Source organism: Cariama cristata, unplaced genomic scaffold (genome assembly GCF_000690535.1).
Source record: "Cariama cristata isolate BGI_N322 unplaced genomic scaffold, ASM69053v1 scaffold3586, whole genome shotgun sequence".
NCBI classification, from domain to species: Eukaryota; Metazoa; Chordata; class Aves; order Cariamiformes; family Cariamidae; genus Cariama; species Cariama cristata.
This window is the reverse complement of record NW_009620216.1, coordinates 28,537-54,405: the sequence shown is the minus strand read 5'-3', so window position 1 is coordinate 54,405 and position 25,869 is coordinate 28,537. Positions and strand designations below refer to the sequence as shown.

The 25,869-nt window shown below is 37.0% G+C and overlaps 1 protein-coding gene across 1 annotated transcript in view; it reads left to right on the top strand.

Moving 5' to 3' along the window:
- The window catches only part of BIRC6 (baculoviral IAP repeat containing 6), a gene marked incomplete at both ends in the record, with an annotated part of 77,762 nt that overhangs the window by 24,417 nt on the left and 27,476 nt on the right, over positions 1-25,869 (top strand). The window contains 20 exons of the mRNA XM_009701526.1: positions 54-241; positions 892-1,206; positions 1,622-1,721; positions 2,187-2,401; positions 2,580-2,788; positions 3,101-3,447; positions 4,422-4,641; positions 5,584-5,717; positions 8,272-8,409; positions 9,167-9,294; positions 9,723-9,854; positions 11,789-12,004; positions 12,372-12,555; positions 12,947-13,102; positions 13,467-13,600; positions 15,612-15,765; positions 16,525-16,641; positions 17,643-17,797; positions 18,991-19,117; positions 19,977-20,087. Of these exons, the coding sequence (XP_009699828.1) occupies positions 54-241; positions 892-1,206; positions 1,622-1,721; positions 2,187-2,401; positions 2,580-2,788; positions 3,101-3,447; positions 4,422-4,641; positions 5,584-5,717; positions 8,272-8,409; positions 9,167-9,294; positions 9,723-9,854; positions 11,789-12,004; positions 12,372-12,555; positions 12,947-13,102; positions 13,467-13,600; positions 15,612-15,765; positions 16,525-16,641; positions 17,643-17,797; positions 18,991-19,117; positions 19,977-20,087 (3,480 nt within the window). The remainder of the gene's footprint in view (positions 1-53; positions 242-891; positions 1,207-1,621; positions 1,722-2,186; positions 2,402-2,579; positions 2,789-3,100; positions 3,448-4,421; positions 4,642-5,583; positions 5,718-8,271; positions 8,410-9,166; positions 9,295-9,722; positions 9,855-11,788; positions 12,005-12,371; positions 12,556-12,946; positions 13,103-13,466; positions 13,601-15,611; positions 15,766-16,524; positions 16,642-17,642; positions 17,798-18,990; positions 19,118-19,976; positions 20,088-25,869) is intronic.

Here is a 25,869-nt window from a genome sequence, read left to right as displayed (position 1 = left end):
CATTTCTACATACATGTTTTTTGTTTGTTTTTTGTTTGTTTGTTTCATGCCAGTGAGTACCTTTGGGGTTACCCCAGCAGTTGGTGGCCTCTCTTCTGGAACGGTTGGGGAAGCCTCGACAGCACTGAGCTCGGCAGCCCAGGTAGCTTTGCAGTCTCTCTCTCATGCAATGGCCTCAGCCGAGCAACAGCTCCAGGTGCTGCAAGAGAAACAGCAGCAGCTTTTGAAGCTTCAGCAACAGGTTGGAGGCTATTTGGCTATTTTTTAATGCTTTCTCTAAACTTCAAAAGCTGAGAAAGTAGTTGCAGAGCTACTTGCCTTTTTTTTTTTTTTGGTCTTTTTTTTCTCTGTAATGTGTTTGAGGAAGGAACAGCTCTGCACTGAGGATCACTCTTACTAAGCAAAATGCTGAGAGTGTCTCCCATGCTGCGTTGGTCTTTCAGACTTGTTTTTTCTGTATTTTGAGGGGGGATGTGAGAGTTTGTAATCAAAAGTAAATCTTAACATGCAAGTATATCAGTCTGAAATTGTAAAACCCCACTGAAATGAGAAGCACAGTTGCACACACAGGGAAGTACTAGTCATAAAGCTGTTGTCAGTATGAAGCTTGGCTGTGTTGACTTGACTTTGCTGTTCAGTTGTACGTTTTTTATTATTTTTTGATTATTCCAGTTAATTACTTAATTACTCATGTTCCTCGGCAAGTGAGGTCAAATTGAATAGAGTTTCATTTTTTGGCTTGTAGTTGGACATCTAACATGCCTATGTTGAAGGTTACTTGGATTTATTAAATCTAATTCTATAATGAAAGTTGAACTTGTAGTTCAGTACTACTACTGTGTTCACAAGCGGTACTATCTGCTACATACACTGCTTCCATTTTCCCCACAGAAAGCTAAGCTGGAAGCAAAACTGCATCAGACAACAGCAGCAGCGGCAGCAGCAGCATCAGCAGTTGGTCCTGTTCACAACTCTGTGCCTTCTAACCCAGTAGCAGCCCCAGGGTTCTTCATCCATCCCTCAGATGTCATTCCACCCACACCAAAAACAACTCCTCTGTTCATGACTCCACCTTTGACTCCGCCTAATGAGGCAGTTTCTGCTGTTATTAATGCAGAGCTTGCTCAGCTTTTCCCTGGTTCAGTCATTGATCCCCCAACAGTTAACCTTGCAGCACATAACAAAAATACAAGCAAATCTAGAACGGTAATTATTTTTGTTTGTTTTTTGTACAGAAACAAGATACTGTAAGCCTTATTAGGATCTAATTTGTACTTGAGTGCTAGTAAATATATTTATTTGGATGAGATGTGAAAACGATGTCACTAAATTTAGACCATACAAAAAGGCAGACATATGAAAGCAAGATATAGTTGTTTCAGTGCCTCAAGCGGTTTCTTTTAATTGGAGCTAGCTTCACTGTATAAGGAGGTATTAATTGTTTGAACTTAGTTAATACATTTTGATGGTTCATACTCAAATCTAAATGTAGTGAGGTGTTGTCAGAATTGCACACCTTTAAATCACAAGAGGTTTTCTGACAGTCTTTTGTAAAGAACAGCTTATTATAAGTGCATAGATTTTAATGACTTAATTTTACTGATGTTTTCCCACTCCTCAGAATCCACTTGGATCCGGTCTTGCTCTTGCAATATCTCACGCTTCACATTTTCTTCAACCTCCACCTCATCAGTCAATTATTATAGAGCGAATGCACTCAGGTAAAACCAGAATTCCTAATAAAAGTTTTGACACCTTTTCTAATAAGAAGTGGAGTATTTTCCAGAGTCTGAAGTATGTTGCTTAGCTGCAGTCTCCCTTGGCTTTCCAAAGAAAAGATACTTCTCAATTTGAGTTTCTGTTGATTCTGCAAGTTTAAGACCCAGCATTCAGTAATGTTCATCAAGTTGAAAAATCCTTGGGGCTGGGGCAATATTTTGGGGCTCCGGACAGAGCACCTGTTCTGAAATAATGCATAAAAAGCATAACTTAAGTTGAAGCCAAAATTTTCTTTTCAAAGGATGCAAACTGTAGTGAGAGATTCTGAGATTGTGCAGCTATTTTTAACCTCAAATATACACCTTTTGAACAACATATAAACCATGACTTTGTTGATTGAGAAGTAATTATCTCTTCACTGGTTAGCAAGCACCAATATTTTAGGCAATCCTGTGGTTTTTCCCTAGGAGCAAGAAGATTCGTGACCTTAGATTTTGGAAGACCTATATTGCTGACAGATGTATTGATTCCCACTTGTGGAGATTTGGCTTCTTTATCAATTGACATCTGGACTTTAGGAGAAGAAGTGGATGGAAGGCGGCTGGTAGTGGCTACTGACATTAGCACACATTCACTTATTTTACATGACTTGTTGCCACCCCCAGTTTGCAGGTTTATGAAGGTAAAAGGAGATAGACTGCATACTCTATCTTTTAAATTCTTGATCTTTGTTAGTACGTGAACTTTCTCTTCAGTAATCTTCAGACCATGGCTATAATTTTTTTATGAATTTTTGACTTGGTATTTATTTTGCCTGTTTTGATACAATTGTTTTACAGTATAGTTGCATTCTTTTTCAGATTACTGTTATTGGTCGATATGGTAGCACAAATGCCAGAGCAAAAATCCCATTAGGATTTTATTATGGCCATACCTATATCTTACCCTTTGAAAACGAGCTGAAACTAATGCACGATCCCCTCAGAGGAGAAGGTGAAGCTGCAAATCAGCCGGAAGTTGACCAACATTTGGCAATGATGGTTGCCTTGCAAGAAGACATACAATGCAGGTTAGAAGAAAAAAAATCTGTACTTACTAGTTACTTTAACTTAAAACACTTGGATATCATCATGGTCGAGATTTATTTTTTTTTTCTTCCCGTGATATTCTTCAGACCAAAGAAAACTCTGCATTTGTTGTAGAGTTGTTAGAATTAATATCTTTATAGCAGTAACAAAGACTACACTGTATTTTTTTTCCAGTATCTGTTTTAACAGTGCATTCAGAATAGACCAAAAGTTGTCTTCTGGCAGGGTGACTGTCAAATGTATTGCCATTTGCTAATGCCTATCGAATTGTGTGTTGGAATCTTTCCATTTAGGTACAATTTGGCCTGTCATCGGTTAGAAATCCTTCTGCAGAGTATTGACCTGCCACCGCTCAATAGTGCTAACAATGCCCAGTACTTTTTACGAAAGCCAGACAAGGCAGTAGAAGAAGATAGCAGAGTATTTTCTGCTTACCAGGACTGCATTCAGCTACAACTTCAACTCAACTTGGCTCACCATGCTGTTCAGAGGCTTAAAGTAGCTTTAGGTGCAAGCAGGAAAACGCTGAAGGAGCAATCTGATCCAAAAGAGTTGATTCAGATGTCATCCACAGAACAGTTACGCACCATCATTAGATACTTACTGGATACTTTGCTTAGTTTGCTTCATTCTTCCAATGGTTAGTATTTTTTGAGATTTTGATATTTTTGTCACGTTACTAGAAACACTTGGCAAGTGTTTTTATTTCTTGATCTGTACTTTCCCACTATAATGCTTTTAAACTACTTTCAGGTATGTTTTACTATGATTCTCGTAGCTGGTAACATATAGTGTAAAGTTTCACCAGTGGCACCAAGCTGACCTAACCACTTCCCACTCCCGAAAAGGATAGGAGAGGGTGTCAAGGTCCTCCTTCCTTTTCCATAGTCCTGGCTGCATATGTCTTTGTTCAGATAGTCATCTGATCCTTCTGTGGGCTGATTCAGTTTGCTGAAGTAACAAAAGACTGCCCAGGCAGAATACTCATGTTGTTTTCATAGGTAGAATCAGCTGGTGGAAGGATCTGTGAGCATCGAAGCCTGTGCAACACTGGGATGGATTAGGCAGTTAGAAGTGGGGAGGGGAAGTGTAAATTGCTTCTGCGGGAGAGGGGGGCGGGAAGTCATAAAACCAGTGTCACTACTCAGTTAATGATTTTTAATATCCAGTAAGGATTTTTATTTCCTAAACTTGCCATTGAAAGAGTTCTTTGAGAATCGAAATTGAGAAGTCTGAGTAGGAATAGTGTGTGTTTTTTGTTTTTTTTTTTTAAAAAAAAGAGCAGAATATTGTTCTTTTGATAGATAGGTGTGTCTGTCTTACAATTTTCTGTGCTGGTTTGTTCTTAAGCATAATGATGGTTTGGTTTTTGCTTTATGTAGTCTCCATGGGGGTATTTGCACTGATGTGAAACTGATCTGGTTTTGACCAAATGGCCTGGTCTTTATGGGGTACCTGCAAATTACCATGCCCCCATGTGTTGCCTCCTCCTTCCCCTCTGTGCCAATTAGTCGAATCATAATATTTTTAAAAAACTTTCTGCAAACTTTTTCTTCCTATGCTTTCAAGTCAGTGTCTCCTTAAATATAGTTGCTTGTTCTCTTTTCTCAAAAGGGCACTCTGTTCCTGTGGTTCTGCAAAGTACTTTTCATGCTCAAGCTTGTGAGGAATTATTTAAACACCTCTGTATCAGTGGAACCCCAAAGATACGATTGCATACTGGCCTTCTGCTTGTTCAGCTCTGTGGAGGAGAAAGATGGTGGGGTCAGTTTCTTTCAAATGTACTGCAGGAATTATACAATTCAGAGCAACTTCTCATATTCCCACAAGACAGGTAAGCTATAAGTCTATATTGATACGTTACTGGTGGATCACTTAAATAATTCCATTGTTCGTAACTTAACATTGGAATTGACAAAATGTGACTGTAGGATACTTACCCATCTATTCCACTGATTTAAGAAATAGTCCTAAAAAAGGACTGCAAATGATAAATGTCTGATTGCAGATACTTATTGCACCTGTTTGGTGCTTGCACCATGATAAGTTACTGTTTTTCCTTCCTTGGAGATCTTCATATACCTAGCAGGATTACTCCCCAGTGTCAAAAATTGTCTTCTCCTTTATCAGGCTTAAATGCGTCCTCATTATAGAGCTGTTCTTCTAATGCGTTTGAAAGTAAGTTTGAGACTGGCAAGCACACTGTTAGCATTTAATGCAAAAAATTTCTCTGAGATAAGAGCAAACGCGTGTAGAGTTGAGCATTGAATGTTGTTTGTGTTGATTATTCCAGATTATTGATTGAGGTCTTTGATGTTCTAAACATTAGCATTTTATTTTAATCAAACATACTTGCTGTTGTGTGGCTTTCTGCCTTCTTTGGACAGCCACGTTTGTATTTTCATAATCTTTTTCAAATAAATTAATTCAGGCATACTTGAATGCATGGATTTAGTTCTCTATCCCTGCTATTCAGTATATCCTGTGTAATAGGACATAAAACAGATGAGATCCTGTTTCAGATGTAGGAAGTGGAATGCTGTGCTGACCTCTTGAGGGTGAAAGAGAAAATGTTCACTTTAAAATACTGCATTACTCTTGCAACAATAGAGTGGGAAATCCAGTTCACTTGCTGGGCCACAGTACTGGTTTTTGAAGCAATCTGCTTGTGTCTGGGGTGAAAGCCTAGAGGAATATTGTTCTGTAAGGGATGTTTCAGAATGTTACTGGATCTGAAAAAGAAATAAAGTCTTAAATATGTAAATTTTATTTTTAGGGTCTTCATGTTGCTTTCTTGCATTGGCCAAAGATCGCTTAGCAACAGTGGTGTTTTAGAAAGTTTACTTAATCTGCTGGATAACCTGCTGTCACCACTGCAACCTCATTTACCTGTGCACAGAAGAACTGAAGGTAGCCCTCTGATTTGGGAAACTGTATTTTCATATTCATTATAAGCTAGAAAATTGAGAGCCTAGCTCACAATTTTTGGTGTGTTAAAAGAAGAACTTGCTTGTTTACTCTATTTCCAAAACACAGTTGTCTTTTAAAATGTGCTAAAACTTCTTGTTCTTTAGGTGCTAGAAGAGATTCCTCCACCCCCCACCCCCCCCTGTTTAAACCTGAGCAAAATCAATTTGGTTGGTTTTAATTCAGCTAGGAAGCTTCAAAGTTTTAACAAAGTGGGGGGAACATCCAGTGTGTAGACAGCTCTAGTGGCTCTAGTGAATGACTTTGGAATTTAGCATTTTGGAAAGAAGTGCCCTTTTTTGCTCATGAGATCTTTTCTAAGTTTCACGCTTTCAAGGTGAAACGAGGTTATGAAGACAAGTTTGTTAGGTGTAGCTGCATGGTTTTGGCAAACTACATCGGGTTTTTGTAATAACAAGGATTTTACATTTTTTTGACCCTAAAAAAATGACTGAAATTATATTCTCCAAACTTGATTTTCATCGAGTGTTCTCTTAACTACCGTAAGGTTGAAGAAAATTCTTGCTTTTGAAAACATCAAACTCTAAGCTACTTCATTTGTTACATACATGTGGCAGAACATTGTAGAAGATAGGTTGTTTAAAATTCTTAGCGCTGTGAAGTTGGCAAATGTCAGCTGAGACTCTGTCCTTACTTTTTACCTTGTGTCCTGACATAAACAAGCCGACAGCTGGTGTCAGAAGCTGTCCTATTGCTTCCCATTGGTGTACCGTGTACTTTCTCTATCGTGGCCATATCCTGCTGTAGTCTCTAACTAGTCTGAGGGAAACCCAAGCTTACATCTCCTCTACCTCTGTTTGCACTCTCCCCACAGCTGCCAATTCCTTTCATAGCTCTTGCCTTACTAGTTGTCCTCACGGAGGACTTTAGGAAGCAGAAGTAACTGATACTTCAGAGCTTTCTTTGCTGGTCTTCCAGCTTCCTTCCTCCTGGACGATACAGGTGAGTACTAGGGCATTATTGTGTGTGGTGGAAGCATCAGGTACGGCAGAAGAAATTCCTATTTGAGAACTATCACGCAGAACTAAGGGTCAAAGGGGTGAAAACTTACTGGGGAAAAAGTCAGAAAACAAAGGACAATCAGAGCAAGAGGTGAGTAGAGTGGGCAGAGAGAAGTTGTAAACTTGGAAGCAGAACAGGTAAAAAAGGAATAAACAAAAGACACTTGGAGGGAGGAGGAGAAGCTGAAAATTTTGGTGTGGTGGTGGTTTTATTTTTTCTTTAAGAAATAAAACGAAAAGAAATGCCCTTGTTTAGACAGAAGTATGAAAAGGTATATACTTCAGTCTTCAGCAGGCTCCTTTCTTTTTATTCTGCCAACCACAAATGTGTGTAGCAGTCACCAGTGCTACTCAGTTCTATTCTTGCAATTTAGTCTGCAGTTCCTGTTCAAGTCCTGTTACGAGGAGACCCCCTGTTCCTCTGCCTGCTTGGGGTGGGCTGCTTTCTGCCGGTGTGGGCAGGAGTCTGCACCCTATTGCTTGGGCTGCCAGCAGCTACAGGGGATCTTGGACAAGTCGTTTCTGTGCCGTAGTTTTCTTCTTTAATCTGGAATTAAAAATAGTTTGAGTTAATTAAGGCTTTTTTTGAGGTCAGTGCATGAAAAGTGTAGTGTGGTTAAATGAGGCTCAGCACAGTGCGCACATATGAAAATGTGCGTGTAACCTCTGGCACTAATGATTTTGCCGTATTGATATTATGTAAAAGTATGCCATTTGCATAATGACTGTGATTAACTGGTCATTAATTGTAGGTTTCTGACCTTTATTGAGCACTCGTGAATTCACTTTAGAACTGTTCATTTAGATTTGCTCATGCACACAAAGATTTTTTTCGCGTGATGTGTAAGATACGGGGTTTTTTCCGTTCTGACTGTACAAAAATACTGCATTTTAATGTGTGAGACTGAAATAGGCAATAGGCAGTTATTACTGCCACCAGCATGGTTCTTCTAGTCTTGGCTTTCCTGCATCTTACTCAAATGGCTATGTGAAAATAGACTAACAAAGGAGTAAAAAAGAAGGTATTTGGGTGCACGGTTATAACTGTCTTGTGGGAGCCCTGGTTGATAGAGGAATTTCACACTCTGGAATTGGAAACATCTAATTTATGTGCTTTAATGCAAGCAGCAGTCATTCTGCATTTGGTATTTAAGAAATTCAGACATACGATTTTTGACTTTTTTTTTTTAAATGCTGCTTAATTTTTAGCTTTAATGGTAGAGGTGAAGCTTTTGACTTCTGACTTCATCAGACTAAGAGAACTGTGACATTTTATCTTGCATCTGAGTTCTATACTGAATTTTTGATTTCTTCTCTTATTTCTGAGTGTTCAGACTCTTATCTTTATTTTAAAAAAAAAAGTGAAATCTTTGTGACTTAGTGTGTGCCATCGAATGCATTTTGTGATTTCTTTAAAACTAGTTTATTATGACTTGAAAACTTTATTAAGGCACTCAAATCTATTTATTTTGAAGGAGTTTTAGACATTCCCATGATCAGCTGGGTTGTAATGCTGGTGTCCAGACTACTAGATTACGTAGCTACTGTTGAAGATGAAGCAGCCACAGCCAAGAAACCTCTAAATGGAAAAGAGAGGGAACGATTTTTGACAGGTATGTGGCACGTATTATCAAAACTTGCTTCTATGGATATTGGTTTAGGAGCTGTTCAAATACTTAAAATGTATTTTCAATTCACTTGAAAAATGAGATTTTAAAAACGAATGTTGTGATCATTTTATTTGCACTGTTGTCTGCTTCTTTACATCCCCTTCTCCTTAGAAACATGACCTTTCATTTTTTTAAAATGAAAAATACAGGATTGATTTTAGTTTCTAAAATGTCTGTATATTATCCTGTGACTCCAGGACCTGGCAAATGAGAGTACACCATGTTGAGATAGTTTGGTGTATTGTGAGAAAGGGCAACAGTATGACTTCTTAACTGCATTGGTACTTGCCATGGTATTTGCCTCCAGTATTTTTAAATGCATTTTTATTATTATTTTTTATTGTTATTTAAGTGGATTAGCTATGGTTTCCTTTAAATATCTTTTCTAAAAATTAAAACTGTAAAGCTTTGGTGTTATGGAAGCTGTTCAGGTATTTTTGGTTAGGACAGTCTTACTTACCTCCTTATATGTTTTTAAAATAACGAAAACAAGATGGTACCCCCGCATTTTAAAATTACATAGAAATATTACCATCAGTGGTGGTAGTTGCGTAACACTAAGAGAGATTTTGCTGGTTTCTTTAGGATTTAGTGTATGGAGATACTAACCATTTGCTGCAATGTAAATGCTTTTCTCTGGAGTTCAGTGAGGTTTAACAAGATGGATTAATATCTCCTTTTTTTTTTCTGTTTCCGTTAGGAAACCAGTGGAGTTTTATAAATAATAGCCTTCACACCCAGAGTCTGAGCAGATCTACTAAAGGCAACAGTAGCCTAGACAGACTGTATTCCCGAAAGATCAGAAAACAACTTGTGCATCATAAACAGGTGACTTCCAGCACAGTAGTGGCTACTTTCACAGAAGTATATCTCATTTGTAGTATATCTCACTTCTTAAAAGAACAGCTTTGGCCTTGGGACTCATTCAGCCTTGCTTTTGCATAGATCTGGTTCTGTAGCTAAAGGCTGCCTGACTTCTTTGACATTCATCTCAAACCGTGGGGCATGGGATCTGCTGGAGAACAGATGTTGGAGTGTACTGTTGCGCTCTGTGACCCATATTGGACAATAAATATAATTTACTTTCTAGATAAATCTGGGCACACCTGAGTGCAAGCACCTAAGCTTTGATTTAAAAGTATTTTAAAAGCTGAAGTTACAATTTGAACTGAAGATTACTATCGTATGAACATACTGATCCTTTTAACATCTTATTACTTAAATTTTCATTTTTTCCTATTAACATTTTCTTTTAGCAACTTAACTTATTAAAAGCAAAACAGAAGGCTTTGGTGGAACAGATGGAAAAAGAGAAAATACAAAGCAACAAAGGATCATCATACAAACTTTTAGTAGAACAGGCAAAACTAAAGCAGGCTACTTCAAAGGTACGATGCTCTGAAACTGTAACTGACTTCTTGTCCTTTGTGTGAAAAGACCTGTTCCTGCAAAGTGATTTTTGTCCTGTGTTGACCTTATTTTAAAAAAAGTTGTTTCATAGTGGCTGCTATCAAGTATATTCTGATGCTGAAAACAGCAGCCATCTGGAAATTTCTGGCACTGTGAAAAATAGTTTATCCTCCCACAGGGGTGTTTTAGGTAGTCATGGCCGAAATCACTAATAATCGTATAGCTCTGAGAATGCCAGTTGTATCTTTAAACTTTGGATAACATATACCAACAGAAATGTAAAATAATATTTTATATGGCTAACTTTTATGCGTGATACTCATCTGGATGCTATCCTGGTTGAGTAATCAGAAAATAATTATACACATGACTGTCTCCCCAAACTACTAAATACAACTTTTGAGAATGTTTGTTTGTTTTCTGAGCTTTCTCAGAAGCTTCTTAGTTTCTTAAAAGTACTTACCACCTAAGTTGTGGCATCTTGCAGTAAGCCCCAGAAATTGAGAGTGGGTGTGGTAGTTAAAGAGTTACTTTGATTATGAGATGAGGTGCTGAAATTTAGGGATATCTGGAGATGGCAACATGGGCTTTGCAGGGAACACAAAAAAATATGTAAACCATCTAGCTACCAAACTTAGGTATCTCTTTAAATACTTACTCCCTAGTTCCAGAAGTACTAATGTCTGTTAGGATGACTGAAAGTAGGCCTGTGGAAGGAGATTATAGAATGTTGGACCTTACAGGCAATCTAAAGGGAAATCTTACAACAACTTCCAGTATTATGGGAAAAGAAAAAACAAAATTTGAACACCAGCATAAAAATAAAGCCCTAAGTTTTCACTAACTCTGCTTGTCATGAGCTGTTCTTTCCTGCACTATCTTCTGCTTTATTCCAGCAGGTTGTATCAAGGGGGGGTGGCCCCCTTGAGACATCTTTAAATGAGTCACTGGTTCAAATATACTGTCTGGCTATTTAAGTTTCACTTTATAGCAGCCATATTGCATCAAAAAAGCATGTTGAACTAAAGAGTTTTCCCTTGCAGTATCTTAACATCTAGTTATGGTATTACTGGACACTTGTTAGTTGCATTTCATGCAGTTTTTACTACTTCACCTACTAATTGCTTTCAGTTATGACAAGCTGTGAGTAACTTAAAACATTTATTGCATTTAGGAGAAAGCTGAAACCTTTGTGTTAGTACTTTCTCTGATCTACTTCAGTAGGTACTGCTTAAGTGAGATTGTAAGAGGCGTTTGTGTAATCCAATTTTGGACTGCTTGTGTAGCTGATTCAATGAACTGAGCTGCTAAATGTGTGCCCTTGGTGGGTGGGAGGATTAATAAAAGCACCTTCTTTCCTCCATTGAGTTTGTAGATTCTCTGTCAAAAAGGTTGTAGTATAAAGCCTTGATCAAGTATCAGACTAGTTCAATTTATGGTGGCTAATGCACAGTTGTACCCTGGAAGTATTAAGAAATTTAGAAATTATTGGTGATTTGTCTAATGTGAAGAACTGAGAAGTCAGCATTCTTCTAAGGGTAAATTTCCATATTAGCTATTTTTTATGCAGTTTGCTTCATGGTAACCATAGCTTTCTATGCAGGTGTGGAAATATGAAAAAAATCTTCTAAAATACACATTCTCAATATATTTTATGGCAAACATAAAGGCTTGATTGGCACTTGTCCAGAGCTGGATTTGGTATGAGTCTGTCACCTGAGATAACATGCTGCCAAAACAAATTTCTGCCAATAAAGCCTTAATTCCATTTCAGATTCTCATATAGTCTTAGACTTTTTTTTTTTTTTAATAAGTTTTACAATTACTGTTATTGCTGCTTCAGATTTTCACTTGGAAAAGGCTTAGATGTTAGTTCTAAAATGTAACTGTTGTTTCCAATTGATTTCTGCAGCACTTCAAGGACTTAATACGCTTACGTAGGACTGCAGAATGGCCTCGTTCTACTTTAGATACAGAAGTATCAACAACAAAGGAAACTCCAGAAATTGAACCGCTTCCATTTACACTGGCACATGAACGCTGTATTTCTGTAGTGCAGAAGCTGGCACTCTTTCTCTTATCCATGGACTTTACTTGTCATGCAGATTTACTTCTGTTTGTTTGTAAGGTAAACAGAATCTGGAACATCACTCTCTAGTTGCAATGGAGACTGCATTAAATTATCTTTCTGTAACTGCTTGTTTGCTGGCTTGATGGTAAAAATTAGCGGCAGCATTACAATTTCTAGTAATTTCTGATGGGGTAGTTTTTCTGATCTGTCACCTTTTGTGTAACTTACGGTATGATGGCTTCAAAATTGCATAGAAAAAGTAACTTTGAAAAAAATTCTCGTATGATTCACTTGTAAAATTCTAAAATTTAAGCTAGTAAAAATACCTGATTTACTTGTAAGCAAAATCTAATAATCATAGAAATTAAAGCTGTTGCATATTTTCATAGTGTTAAATATGAACAGGCAAATATTTCTTTTATAGGTTCTTGCTAGAATTGCAAATGCTACAAGACCAACAATTCATTTATGTGAGATTGTAAATGAGACTCAGTTGGAAAGATTATTGCTGCTTCTCGTCGGAACGGACTTTAACAGAGGAGACATCTCCTGGGGAGGAGCATGGGCTCAATATTCCCTGACCTGTATGCTGCAGGATATTCTTGCAGGTTTGTTTGAAGTTCATATTTTTCAGAATGTATGTTACACTTGAAACTTTCTTCCTTTAGTGTTTTAGGGGTTTTTTCATTATCATATTAGAATCTGATGACAGTGTGAAGATAGTTAAAAAAACCCAAAATGTAACATTGAGATTGGTGTGTAAAAATGCAATTTAAAATTGCAATTACTGTCAATCCTGAATTAGTGACTTGTGCATTGAAAAGTTATTTATATGACCCTGATTATTTAAAAATTGTTCAGAACTCCTCCGCATGAAGAAGTAGCCCTTAGAGAATTTGGAGTTAGATGAAGAAAAACAGGCAGTTGGCTTAGACACTGAGATGTTCATTTGTAACTGGAATAAAGTTTTACATGGAGTTGTCTGCTTAATCTGAGTAGGAGAGTTGTTGGCACCTATAGCGGCTGAAGCTATGGAAGAAAGTGCTTTGGGAGAAGATCCTGGAGCTTCGGCTGGGGATTCTGATGACTCTCTGCAGCAGTCCACGGTTCAGTTAGTGGAAACAATAGATGAGCCTTTGACACATGACATCACAGGTAAATTATTTAATAATCTTGACATATATATGTATACTGAGAAAAGTAAAAAAAAACAACAAAACAAACCCAAAAAAACCCAAAAAACCAACAACAAAACTTTGCTTTTAGTCATCTGTCAAAATATCAGTAAAGGATTTTTGGTGACAGGATAACTAGTTTCTGAAAATATAGGCAGAATATGAGCAATTCTTCAAATGGTTATTTTTCCGATTATTTAAAAAAGGCAACTTGATTGCATTATTAACTTTTTCCACCAAGAGCCATGATATGATCTTCCTTAAAATTATCCATTAGGTGTATGATATATCCATGTTTTATAATTGGTAGTTGGTAGTATTAATACCCTTTTAATCATGCAAAGGTGCTCCACCTCTGTCATCTTTGGAAAAAGATAAGGACATAGACCTTGAATTACTGCAAGACCTGATGGAAGTTGATATCGATCCTTTGGATATTGATTTGGAAAAAGATCCCCTTGCAGCCAAAGTCTTCAAGGTATGACACACCTGAGTCTTCAGGATAACCTTTACATGTGAAATAGTAAAATCCTTTCTCTGTGACACTTCTTCATTAGTGCTATTTGATGTCTTAGACTTGCTTTTAGCTTTTTGTAAAGATTCAATGTAGAATGACATGAAAGAATGTAAAAATCGTGTTCATATCTCAGATATATTTATATCTCAGTTGACCACAAAATTTTTGCTTTCGCATGAAGATATCTGTATAAACAAGAGTTTCTGAGTTTACTCATACTTTAGCACGTTAAAGACAACAAAAGCATAATATAAAAGAAAAATAAGATCTAATCTTGACTTTTATTAAGAATAGAATGCCATTTGCTTCTGCAGCTGATCTTAAGAGTTAATACTGCTAGTATTGTGTAAAAAAAAAAAAAAAAAGGCAAGCGGTAGCCTGTGCTCAGACCAACTTCAGACTATGAAGAGAAGCAACCACAAAACTTATTTCACTGGAGAACCAGAAAGTTGTTAAATGCTTTCATACTTAAAGTGGAAGCTAAACATGTCAGAGGTAGTAAAGTTACATTTAGATGTAATAGTATATTGTCAAGATATATCAAAACCCAAAATTTTTTCATTGTAAAGAAACACAACTGTTCATAATAAAATGCTGAGTCACTTTTCTCTATCTGTAAGGATGATGCTCTCATATGGGGTTTTCCCACTTCTCTCACTATTGACTTAAACCTTCAGCCTCATTTGAATTAACCTGAGTTGTCTTTCTTGCCACTTGCTCAGACAACACTGAATTTTCTTTTTTTTTTTTCCTATGTTCCCTTGTATGTCCTTCAGCTGATTACCTATCGTGTAAAGATTTTTTTTTTTCTTAAAATCTCACCCTACCAAAATTTCCACTTATTGCTTAATTTTTGTGTTACTGATGTTTCCCTCCTTCTTTATTCTGCAACATTTCATGTGGCAATACTCCTTAATCCACTTCATTCATGGGTATCTTCATCATCTTACTGCATGATTGGATGTCCTTTAAAAGACAGCCAGAAAAACACTTAAAACTTCTTCATCCTTAAGATTTGCTGCTATATCTGTAAAATGACACTTGATATTCGATCTTGCCATTAAAAAGACAGGCATACAACCTGGAGAAGAGAAGGCTCCGGGGAGACCTTGGAGCAGCCTCCCCATACCTAAAGGGACCAACAAGAAAGCTGGGAAGGGGCTTTTTACAGGGCACGGAGTGATAGGACAAGGGGCAAGGGCTTTAAACTGGAAGGGGGAAGATTTAGATGAGATATTGGGAAGAAATTCTTCCCGGTGAGGGTGGTGAGTACCTGGCACAGGTTGCCCAGAGAAGCTGCCGTGGCAGAAGTTGCCCAGAGAAGCTGTGGATGCCCCCCCCCTGCCCATGGCAGGGGGGTTGGAACTGGATGGGCTTTAAGGTCCCTTCCAACCCAAACTGTTTCATGATTCTGTGATTCTATGAAATTGCCTCCATACAGTCTTACATTCCTTTTTTTTTTCTTGTGATCCATGTTCTTTATTATCATCTTAAATTATGACACTTGAGCAGAGATTATTCAACTTTCTCTTTTGCAGAGCCCAGTACAAATAATTCCTGAGCCTCACTGAGGCTTCAAGGTACTTTAATAGTACAGTTAATAATATAGTATTCTGTCTTAATAAATAACTTCTCAAAACACCTGTATGATACTCCACTTCCAAATTTACAGTGTACAGGTACAAATGTGTGAATGAAAACTGATGATAACATTTTCAAATTGGCTTCTTGAATCTTTGAGACAGCTAACTACACTGCTGGATTTTTTGATAATCACTAAGGATTCAGTAGCTTATACAGCAATAAAAATTGAAACAAAATTTTCTAAAGCTCTTGGACAATCTTCTGGTCTTAATTTTATGTAACTTTAACGTTTGTTATATTAGTCATTACAAATTTTATTTTTATACTTTTGGACAGTCTAAAGAGTTGCTGTTTATTGTTTTTCTTGTTCTTTTGTTTGTTTTTTAAGCCTATAAGCAGCACATGGTACGATTACTGGGGTGCCGATTATGGCACCTACAATTATAATCCTTACATTGGAGGTGTTGGAATTCCAGTTGCAAAACCACCGGTAACTACAGAGAAAAATGGATCACAGACTGTGAGCGTATCAGTCTCTCAAGGTAAGCAGTGAACTAAAGTTCTGTTCAGGCTCTCTTTTCTGTGATAACTGTATCTGACACGTTTGCATATCAAATTATGTTAACAATCTCTACGTGCATTAAGTGGAAAGAATTAAATTTTCTATATGTCACGGTTTTTCTATGGAAACTGAGAGAATATTATGTGAAGTTTATATTTAAAACAGCCTAACATAGCAGAAGATCTTATTTTCTAACGTTTTTGAACACACACTTATAGGCAGTTTTAAATCTTTCCTGTTTTTTCAGGAAATTTTGGAAGCTCTTTTCTAGTTGGCTGGTGTTTTGGATAGTTGGCTCTACCCTAAGGAATGAGGTGGCACACTTGTTTAGTTTGGAGGAGTACTGCTGAACTGGGGTGATGGATTTTTCCCTTGCCGCACTGGGGAAAAGCAGCTTTTTGGTTCTTGTTTGAGAGCTATTACCTTAGGAAAAACAGGCTTAAATGTATGCAGATTTAGTCATGTGTGATAGTAAAGTGACTGTGGAAAGGAATATGTGTGTGTGTCTCAGAAATTTAATGTTTTATTAATTATTTATTATATATGTTCAGTTCAGAGTGTAAGTTTTTACATTCTGCCCCCGTCATATATAAAAGTGAATCTTCCTGTTAGTGATACTGAGATTTTTTTCAGTTTAATATGTACTGTATATCTATATTGCTTGCACAGGAAGTTAAAGTAACTAATTTTATATGTCTTTGATCTAATTCAATTTTACCCTGTTTGTTGCTTTGTGTAGCTTTAGATGCACGTCTAGAAGTTGGACTTGAACAGCAGGCTGAGCTGATGCTGAAAATGATGTCCACCCTGGAGGCTGATTCCATTCTACAAGCATTAACAAACACATCTCCTACATGTAACTACATGTTGTCAAATCGTTCTCTTCGTATAATGACCGTGATGCTTTGAAATTTGTGCTAATTATTTCTGCAGTCACATAGCAGCTTAGAAAAAGTTGTATTTCACTAGAATTTTCTTGTTAGGCCAAGATTTAGAGATATTTCTTTATTCAGGTTTTTTAATTATGTGTATACGTCTCTTTAAGATGTTTTGTGAAACTGGTCAAATATACAGGGTTTCTTTTACAGTGCATTATACTACAGTGGAGGAATTGTTTTCATTTGCTGATCTAGGTGCAAGTGGAAGTTAAGTTTCCTATTTTTGTGAAACTTCATTCTTGCATTCATTGTGAAATTTTGACTGTTTGAAAGCTACTTTGCAGTTGACGGTTTCACCTATTCAGTGATGAAAGTGAAAATACTTGAATACAATTTTGGACTCAACTGTTCACTAAGCTTTATGTTATAAAATCACTCATGATGCCAATTTACTTTTGAACATATTTTCAGTGAGTTGCACTGCCCATCTTGTTAAGATGTGCTTCTTTGTAGCTCTCCTGGTACCTTAATACGCGTGCAATCAGTAGTTGAGTATCTGATGATGGAGTTAGGTTTAGTGTCATCCTCAGCCTTTATTCTCTGAAAGTTTATTATTGACTGCAATAGTTTTACCACAGTGCATGAAAGAGATGTTTCAATTGTTTGTCTTAGCATTGTGTTATCAGGACACACCTGTAATATGTGTTTAGCCAGAACTGTGAGAACATATTTGTGTGGGCTCGCTTTCCAAACAGTTTTTGTGAAGATGGAGATGTCTGATATTCAAGTATGCCTTTCACAGTATGGTAGTCAGTAGTCCCACTCAGCTGAACACTACATTGAAGATGTTCTCATAAATTATAAAATGTGTATTTCCCTTAAGTATATAAAATGCAAGGAAATAAATATGAAATTATTTTTAGTAACTTTTACAAAATAATTTATGGAGGGATGGTACTTTTTGTTTTGTTTTTTTTAGTAACCCAGTCTCCTAGCGGAACAGACGATTCATTGCTGAGAGGATTACATGCTGCTAACCAAAATGCCCAGCTGATTGTACAGTTGTCATCCATACCTATGCTGAGCGCGTGCTTCAACAAACTCTTTTCCATGCTACAGGTCCACCATGTTCAGGTATAGAATTAAGAACTTTGAAATGTTTCGATAGTATTTCTCTCTAAATTTGAAAGTGTTTTTCCTGTACTTCTTACTACTTAGGGTGCAAGTAACCTGTTATGTTATGTGCTTTATTGCTTATGGTGCTGTCATGGACAACAGTACCAATAAGGTAATAGACAAGCTGCTGAAAGCTTTTATCAAATAAGGCATTTCTTGTTACAGTGGAAAAAGTGGGTATGCATTTTCATATTTAAAAACAAGTTTGTAGGTTCACTGAGGGATAATTGTTATCTTAATAGTGAAGAGTGTCACTAAGTGTGCAGTCACCATCTGTGGAGGTTTTCAAAACCCAGCTGGATAAACCCAGCAACCCAGTCTGACATCTTCTTTGGCCCTTCTTTGAGCAGAAGATTGGATTGGATAACCTCCAGAGGTCCCTTCCAACCTGAATTATCCAATGATCCTAAACGTTAAAAGTGTGCTTTTTGAAAAGTCATTCGTTTAGCAACACATTTCTTGATACATACAAAGGAATGCTATGCGTGCTAAATACGAGCGATGAGGTGCCTGCCTGCCTATATTTTAATTGAGTGGCTGACTCCATCCCTCAATTGTTCTTTAAATACCTCATCCAAAATACAGTTTATGGTGTAAAGGACCTTGATGCTTCCCCAGAATATCTAGATAGTTATTTTCCTCAAGGGAGTTATTCAGAGTGAGCATCAGTGTCTCTCTGATAGTAAAGGAGGTTTCCCAGAACTTAAATTGGCCTTTTCAATAATTTCAGGTGACTGGTAAACATCACTTGACCGTATTGAGACATTCCAAAAGCTTACATGCAAACCAGTCTTCCAGGTGTAAGGTTATGATACGGACATTTCTGAGCAGTGTGTAAAGCTGCTTTTTTTTTTTTTTTAAACGTACATTTGAAGAAACTTCTAAAGAGAAACTTAACTGTATTTAGAAGAAATCAATTACAAAAATGTAGCAGAAGCATTTGCTAATTAAGCTGAATTGGCCTTGAATATTATCAGAATCTTCAAATCCAATACAGGGGAGAGTGTGTGTGTCTATGTTATCAGTGAAACACTAGTAGCTGAGAATATAGATAAGGCTTTTAAAATCAAAACAGATAACCTTCTATGCTCTGGAGTTCTGGAAAAACACTCAAGTTTGGTCTGATAGTAAGTTTTTTCCCTTTTTTTCAGCTTGAATCCCTTTTACAGTTATGGCTCACATTAAGCCTGAATTCCAGCTCCTCTGGAAGTAAAGATAGTGGCGCTGATATTTTCCTTTATAACGCTAACCGAATTCCTGTCATTTCCTTGAACCAAGGTAAAATACATTAAATAAGGGAAATTAATTTTCAGGAGGTGTGAGATAAGACTTTTTTTTTAAGTACTCAGTTTTTTCTAGTAAGCAAAAAGTATTACAAGAAGTATTCTTGATAAGATCAGTGTTGGGATAATTTTATGTTCTTATTAGAGAGCTCTTGGGCTCGTTATCTTCTTAGTATGAAAAATGTGTGGCTAGTATGTAACTGACAGATGATTCCTTGAATTTGCATAATCTCTTCAGAAATTATATATTAACATTTGTGATTCTTAACTCATCATTAGTCCCAAGGGGACTTTTAAAAATACACTTAGACTAAGCTGAAACTGTGCACCTGTATGCACTTCTCTGACACATTTCCTCTCCTTGTATACCATCCTGTGATCTCTTTGTTGTCAAAGGGATCAGAGGAGGGGAGAAGCCCTATTACTTTTTGGCATCAGACTACTAATCTAGTACAAAGACATGTGAAATTATTCTTTTTCTGTAATATGTTATACTGTATAGTTTAGAAAATCTGGGGTATCTTGTGATAGTCTAAAACATTAATGCCTGCTATAATGAACCTGTTATGCTGACTTCCGTGAGCGTATTTTGAAACTGGTTTCTTTACATCATTTTCTCTGAGATGTCAGGGTCAGGGCACTGTAGAAAGATCTGTGGGCTAGTTCCTGTGAAGTGTTGGTGAGGCTTCTTTTCCTTATTTCCTGGGACAATAATTGTCAAAACAAAGTAAATACAACAAACAATAATATTAATATTAATAGCAATAATAAATATAGCACCTTACAGTAAAAATAAGAAATTTATAGTAATACCTTGAAGATTAAAGCATGGAAAAATGTGTTTTTCTTGACAGCTTCAGTAACTAGCTTCCTGTCAGTTCTGGCATGGTATCCTAATACCTTACTCCGGACATGGTGCCTTGTGCTTCATAGCCTAACTCTCATGACAAATATGCAGCTTAATGGTAAGTTTGGGCTTTGTGTGTGGTTTTTTTATGTTACCTCTTTTAGTGACATACAAATGAGTGTTGATTCCCATCTGAAAGACTACCAGAACTTTACTTTTGTCATATAAGTACTTTGGTTGGTTCTCCTTAACTTCAGGCTTTCCAAGAGTGGGCTCCTTGAATTGCTTGTACCATGGGAATTGAAACCCTAGTGGTAAAAGAAAATGTCATTATAAGTAGGTTGGCAGCATCTTCTAAAAATGAATTTAGGACTGGCTAATGATTCTTGGGAATTAGCTTTGTACTATGGGAAGAGGTAGCAGAGAGGAAGGATTTGTGTTTTTCTGATATAGTAGGAATATTTTCATAAATACGCAGGCACTAGTCATTGCTTATGTTAAGCTATCTGAAAATAAGCCCTCAGAAGCTATTGAAAAATAAATCCAACCCTTTTGTTTCATTTCATTTCCCTATGCAGGCCAGATTATCTCACACTGTGTGTATTGTTCTGTAGCATGCTAGAAATAGTCTCGCTTTGTGAATGAGATTTTACCACAAGACTGGTAGAAATTAAAGGATGTAATTTTAAACAAAGAAATTAAGCTTCTAAATGGCTCACTGTCATAGAGCAACTTTTGTGAGGAATGCTTTGATGGGCTTGTCCTCAGGGCTAAAGAAATTATCAGATAGTAAGAACTTGGAGACTGGAATCTTTTAAAACCTGCTCTGACCAAGTCAAAACTCTTTTTTAAATTCTGTTTTCACTCCAAACATATGACTAAAGAAGAAGGAAACCCAGAGCTGCCTGAAGATCACACTTCTATGAAGTGGTTTGTCATCCTGTGATGACACAGCTATTCTCCAGTTTTCCTCAAAGCTGCTTATGAATCTTTTTTTCATGTATGCCATTTCAAATGGTTGTCTTTGGGATGCACTTTTTTCTTCAGGTTTTCACTTTCTGTCCCTTTTCTGTGATGTTATTTAGAGATCAGTCTCACAAAAATCTGCTGAAATTTTTGCTGTTAGGTGAGGCGGTAGAGCTGTGAATAAACTGATGGAAGAGACTTAATCGATATTCACAAACTGAGGCCTCCGTCTTATTCTTGGTATTTGAGAATAGAACATGACCTGATTTGTAGGATAGCAGTGCCTGCCGTTAACACCCATGTGTGTTTTCAACACTCCAATTTGTAACTGTAGACGAGCAATTTCCAAAAAGTACACTGTGTGAATCTCTTCCAAGTGGTACGACGCTCAGTGCTGTTCTCTGACACTGACAGACAGGCAGCTGCGTGTTTGTGGGAGTTTCTTAGGCAATTGCCTGAGATCAGTAAGTGATGATGTGAACGAAAAGCTGCTCCGAAGCAACCACTGTGACTCATTGCAGGCACACTTCAGCACATGAATGTGGTTGTGGAATTTTGTGCATATAGGATTGTGAGTTGGCGTTGAGTTGGAAAGGATTGGAGGTGCAACCTTGCTGGAGGGTAAAGCAGAGGGTTGAAGGTGTGTCTCCTTTTATGCATGTGTGTGAATTAACACAGATTTATATTCCTTAACCACCCTTTTTCCCATACTCACTGATAGAACCGGGGCCTAAGCAGGTTTAAGTGCCCATCGGGTAAGTTCTGTGCCAGGATTCCTCAGCAGCTAATAATTCAAGATAATATTCTACCTCGATGGCACTGAGTTGTCACATTTAAGAAGTGAAATAGTCTTTGTTCAGTTCTTGACAATTGAAGGTGGGATCCATCAGAACATTTCTCCAGTCAATAGTTTTGGTTTCCATGTGCTTTAGTTCAGAACTGGGACTAATAATAGTCTCTTAAGCTATTGCAGACAGTGTCTCACAGGAGTTCTCATCAGCTTATAATTTTCAAGACCATGCTTTCCAGGAGAGAGAGGTTGTTGGGTTTTTTAAATATGTACAGCCAATAGAGAGCGAACAATTTAAAGACAAGTTGTTCCTGAGACTGATGAAATGCAAGTGATGCATCAGCTTTCTTTGGAGTCAAGTTTCTCTTATATCCTCTTTAATTCTGTAATGTTTTAAGCTATGAAGTACAAATATTATCACTGTATTAACAGGTTATGGTTAGGGCTTTTTTTTTTTTGGTTGATTTTTTGTTTTGTTTTGAAACCACTAAGATGTCAACTACAGTTCATTGGGAATAAGTTAGATTAGTCTTGCTAGATGTGTGTGGTTATGAAATGAGTTTCTTTCCCCTTTTGATATCCAAAATACAACAAGCCCCCAAATGTGTTCATTTGCAGAATATCTTCACTGATGAAAAAATCACCACCAAAAATATTTTATTCAGGTGATTTCAGGGATAATAAACCTCTTCAGACACATTAAGCATTTTAAACAAGCAAGAAGGCACCTCTTCTTGACATAATCGTCATTAGATAATCATATTTGCTGTTTCAGAAACTGAAAAACCACTTAGAGGTGTAGCTGCTCATAGATGATTTGCTAACTCTTTTGCAGGTGGGCATTTTAGCACTGAGAAAATCCCTCTATTGCTATTGTTCTAAACCATTGGATCTCAAAGTTTTTGCAGAGAACCTCCTTCTTAAGGTTGCTTTATTTAGTTGAAATTCATTATTACCATTTGATACACATGTTCACATTCAGCCATTCTTTTTTCCTCCCAGTCTTTCATTTAAAAAGAAGAAAGTAAACGAAAAGAAAGGCAAAAAAAAGGGGGAGAGAGGGAGGAAGGGCAATGCTTTTTCATACTCTTCCATCCATTCTAGATAAGGGTCTTACCTTATTTGCATTTTACAAGTAGTCTCATTGAACCCACTTCTGAACTGTTGTACTCTGAAGACTACAGTTTGGTCACCATTTCTTCAAGAGTTCAACAAATTAGAAGATCTTGTCATGAGAAATTGGGTGGTTCTAGAGATCTCATCTTGAGCTTATTTTCAAAGCTTTAGTCATTTTTCCAAAACCGCAGATCTCTCCAGTAGTAATCAAGGCTTTTTAGTTGGTTTTTTTTCTCCCCCTGAGTATACAGCAGATTCTTTTTGGGAGCTGCCCTATATTGGGATTTTATGAACAACCACTGTCTAGGGCAGGTCAGTTCATGGTCAGGAGATGTTTTTTCATTATGCCATTATGTGCTGATAAATGTCTTCAGAATGAGAGCTCAGGCTGTGTAACTTTTGTGCTTCGGAAACTCTTATCTGAGGAGTGCAAGGTATTTTTTAGGGATAAACCCAATACCCCCATCATTTCTTTTCAGAACAATGACCTTAATTGGTTACAAGATCCAGGGACAGATCTTGCCAGGATGGTGTTTAAAATCAGTGTTTGATGGGTGACGTCTAGAACCATTTAATGCCGTGTAAAGGAAGGTGGGTAGAAGCAAATCTACAATGGTACCTGGCTAAGAAAAATTTCTCAGGGGTACAGTTGCTCTAAAGTAAATAGCTGTCATCTCAGATCCTTCTGATAGTGCGTTTACTCTTCTGTTCCTTTAGCAAGAACTATTCGTGGTCTCCTCACATGCCCTTTTGCTTCTCTGTTATTGTTGTCACCAGAAATACTGTTTGAGAGCAGTGTTTTAGCATAAACACTATCTGACAGAGCAGATAATGTAGATGCATCTTGAAATCTGAGTTAGAATGTCAAACAAAATGTGTCAGACTAAAAATATAATGTAGAAAAAAAGTGGGGTTTTATGTTGTAGTGATATTTTCAGCTTTTAAATAGAAAATGTAAAAATAAAATAACATAGGAAGCAATGAAGTTTTTCAATTATGGCATCAACCCTATCATGAAACAGTAGAAAAACTATGGAGCCTTCTAATGCTGGAAGGAAAAGAGTTAAGGATTAGCATGTGGACTTGGCTGCTGCTTGTCAAGAGGAGATGGCCTGGGACTGTCAATTCCAGGGAAGTTCTAACATAACATCTGCTTGTGTTAAGATGTAAAGTCTTCACAAATAACCAGATTTAATTAGTTACAGTACAAACCTAATGAATGAAGGTGTGAACATAGCAGGAAAAAGCTGGATTTTTTTAAAATAATGTTGCCTTGAAAGAAACACCAAGTGAACAAATTAGATTACTTGAAGCTGCACCCCAAATGTGCCCTGTTCAGAAAAATGCAATCAAACATCTTCTAAAAGCTGTAGTTTCAATGGAGAGTTTGTTTTGTTTCGTTTTCTTCTTTCTTAAAAAAGAACAACACTGAATAGCAGCGTTGCTTGTCAACACGGATCGTTGTAGACTTCACTGGTGATTCAAGGTCTCTGAAGAAAATTAAATACCTTCTCTCTGTGAAGGGACCATTCAGGAATGCAGGGAAGCATGAAAGTATGTCCTTTTTTCAAATAAAAATACAAACATTTTGAGTGCTTTGTACACTTATTTTAAAAATAATTTGGATATTCAGTACTTTTGGAAAAACTCGAGTGACATCTAGCTCAAAACTGAAGTCATACACAAAGTTTGAATGATACGGTTACATTGAGACAATGAAAAGTTAGAGAAAACTGAAAAACAGAATAACTGAATTCAAATTGACTTCTCATTTTGATTAGTTACGTCAGCTGCAGTTGAATGTAATTTTAGTGATAATGATTTATCTTAAATTTAAAAATAGTTTGTAAGTGGAACTTTTTTCAAAAAAAAACCCAGAAGGCAGTAAAGAAACAGGTCTAAGTATACGTGCAAGAGCTATGAGCTTGGCAAATTAGTGTTCTAAGTGACCTGAACATCATTTTTAACTTGTATCATCTTACACTCAGAAACACCCCCCCAAAAAAAACCCCTACCAACGGCCTACATACCTAGTTTTCTTACAGGGAAAATCAGTGTATTGTATGTTTTACTTCAGTACATATTCAGGGGTGCAGATGCAGCAAGGGAAAATAAGCTTGATCAGTTCACCCTGATTGGCATTTCCAAGGCTGGTGTTTCCTGCAATGGAAAACTTCTCTGTTGTTCTGAAATGTTCAGTTTTTCTTTCAGAGGACCTGTGCTGTTGTATGCTTACTTTTTACAGACTTGTCCCCGACTGAGACAAGACCTAGCCTTTTCATCTTGTGCACTATCAAGTGTAAACTAGAGCAGACTCATTGTCTGCAATACAATGGAACTGGAATCCTGTGGGATGTGTTCTTGCTTTTATTCAACTCCAGCTATTGCCAAACTGTCAGTTGTAGCCGTACAGGCTTGTTCCACTTCTAAAGTTGATAAATCAGTGCAAAACGGTTTGTATAGCTGTACAAGAAATGCTTTCATTCTTAAGTTTCTGTACTTGGCTTTCTGCATTCATCTAAAGTGAGAAATCTGGTTATAGTTTGAGAATCAAACAGTATTTGATAAGGAGAAAACTTATTGTGGATTGTCTTCCCATAAGGATTTCTTCTCATAGCAAGTGTCTTTCCAATGCTATTTTTATGTCATTGCTCTGAAAGCTTTTCAACTGAGATGGAAGCAGTTAGAGTTTCATTCTGTTTTGGATGGAGATGTTTCCCTCCTCGTTGGGATCTTTAGTTAACTTTCCTCAATTTAAAGGAAATTATTGTGAATGATGAAGAGTCTGATAAGGAGAATGACTAGTAAATAGTTCAAGATTTGGTTCTTTTAACAGCCTTCCTAATTAAGACTCTTATCTTGGGATGCAAAGGGATGCCAACCAAACTCTTATACCAGAGCATCATTTTCTCTTGATTTAATCTTTTATATATGAAGAGGTAGTCTGAAAGAGATCACATCTTCAGCTTGTAATAACCTGCAACTTCATTTAGATGGGTATAATATTGTAAGAATATGTATTTTTATT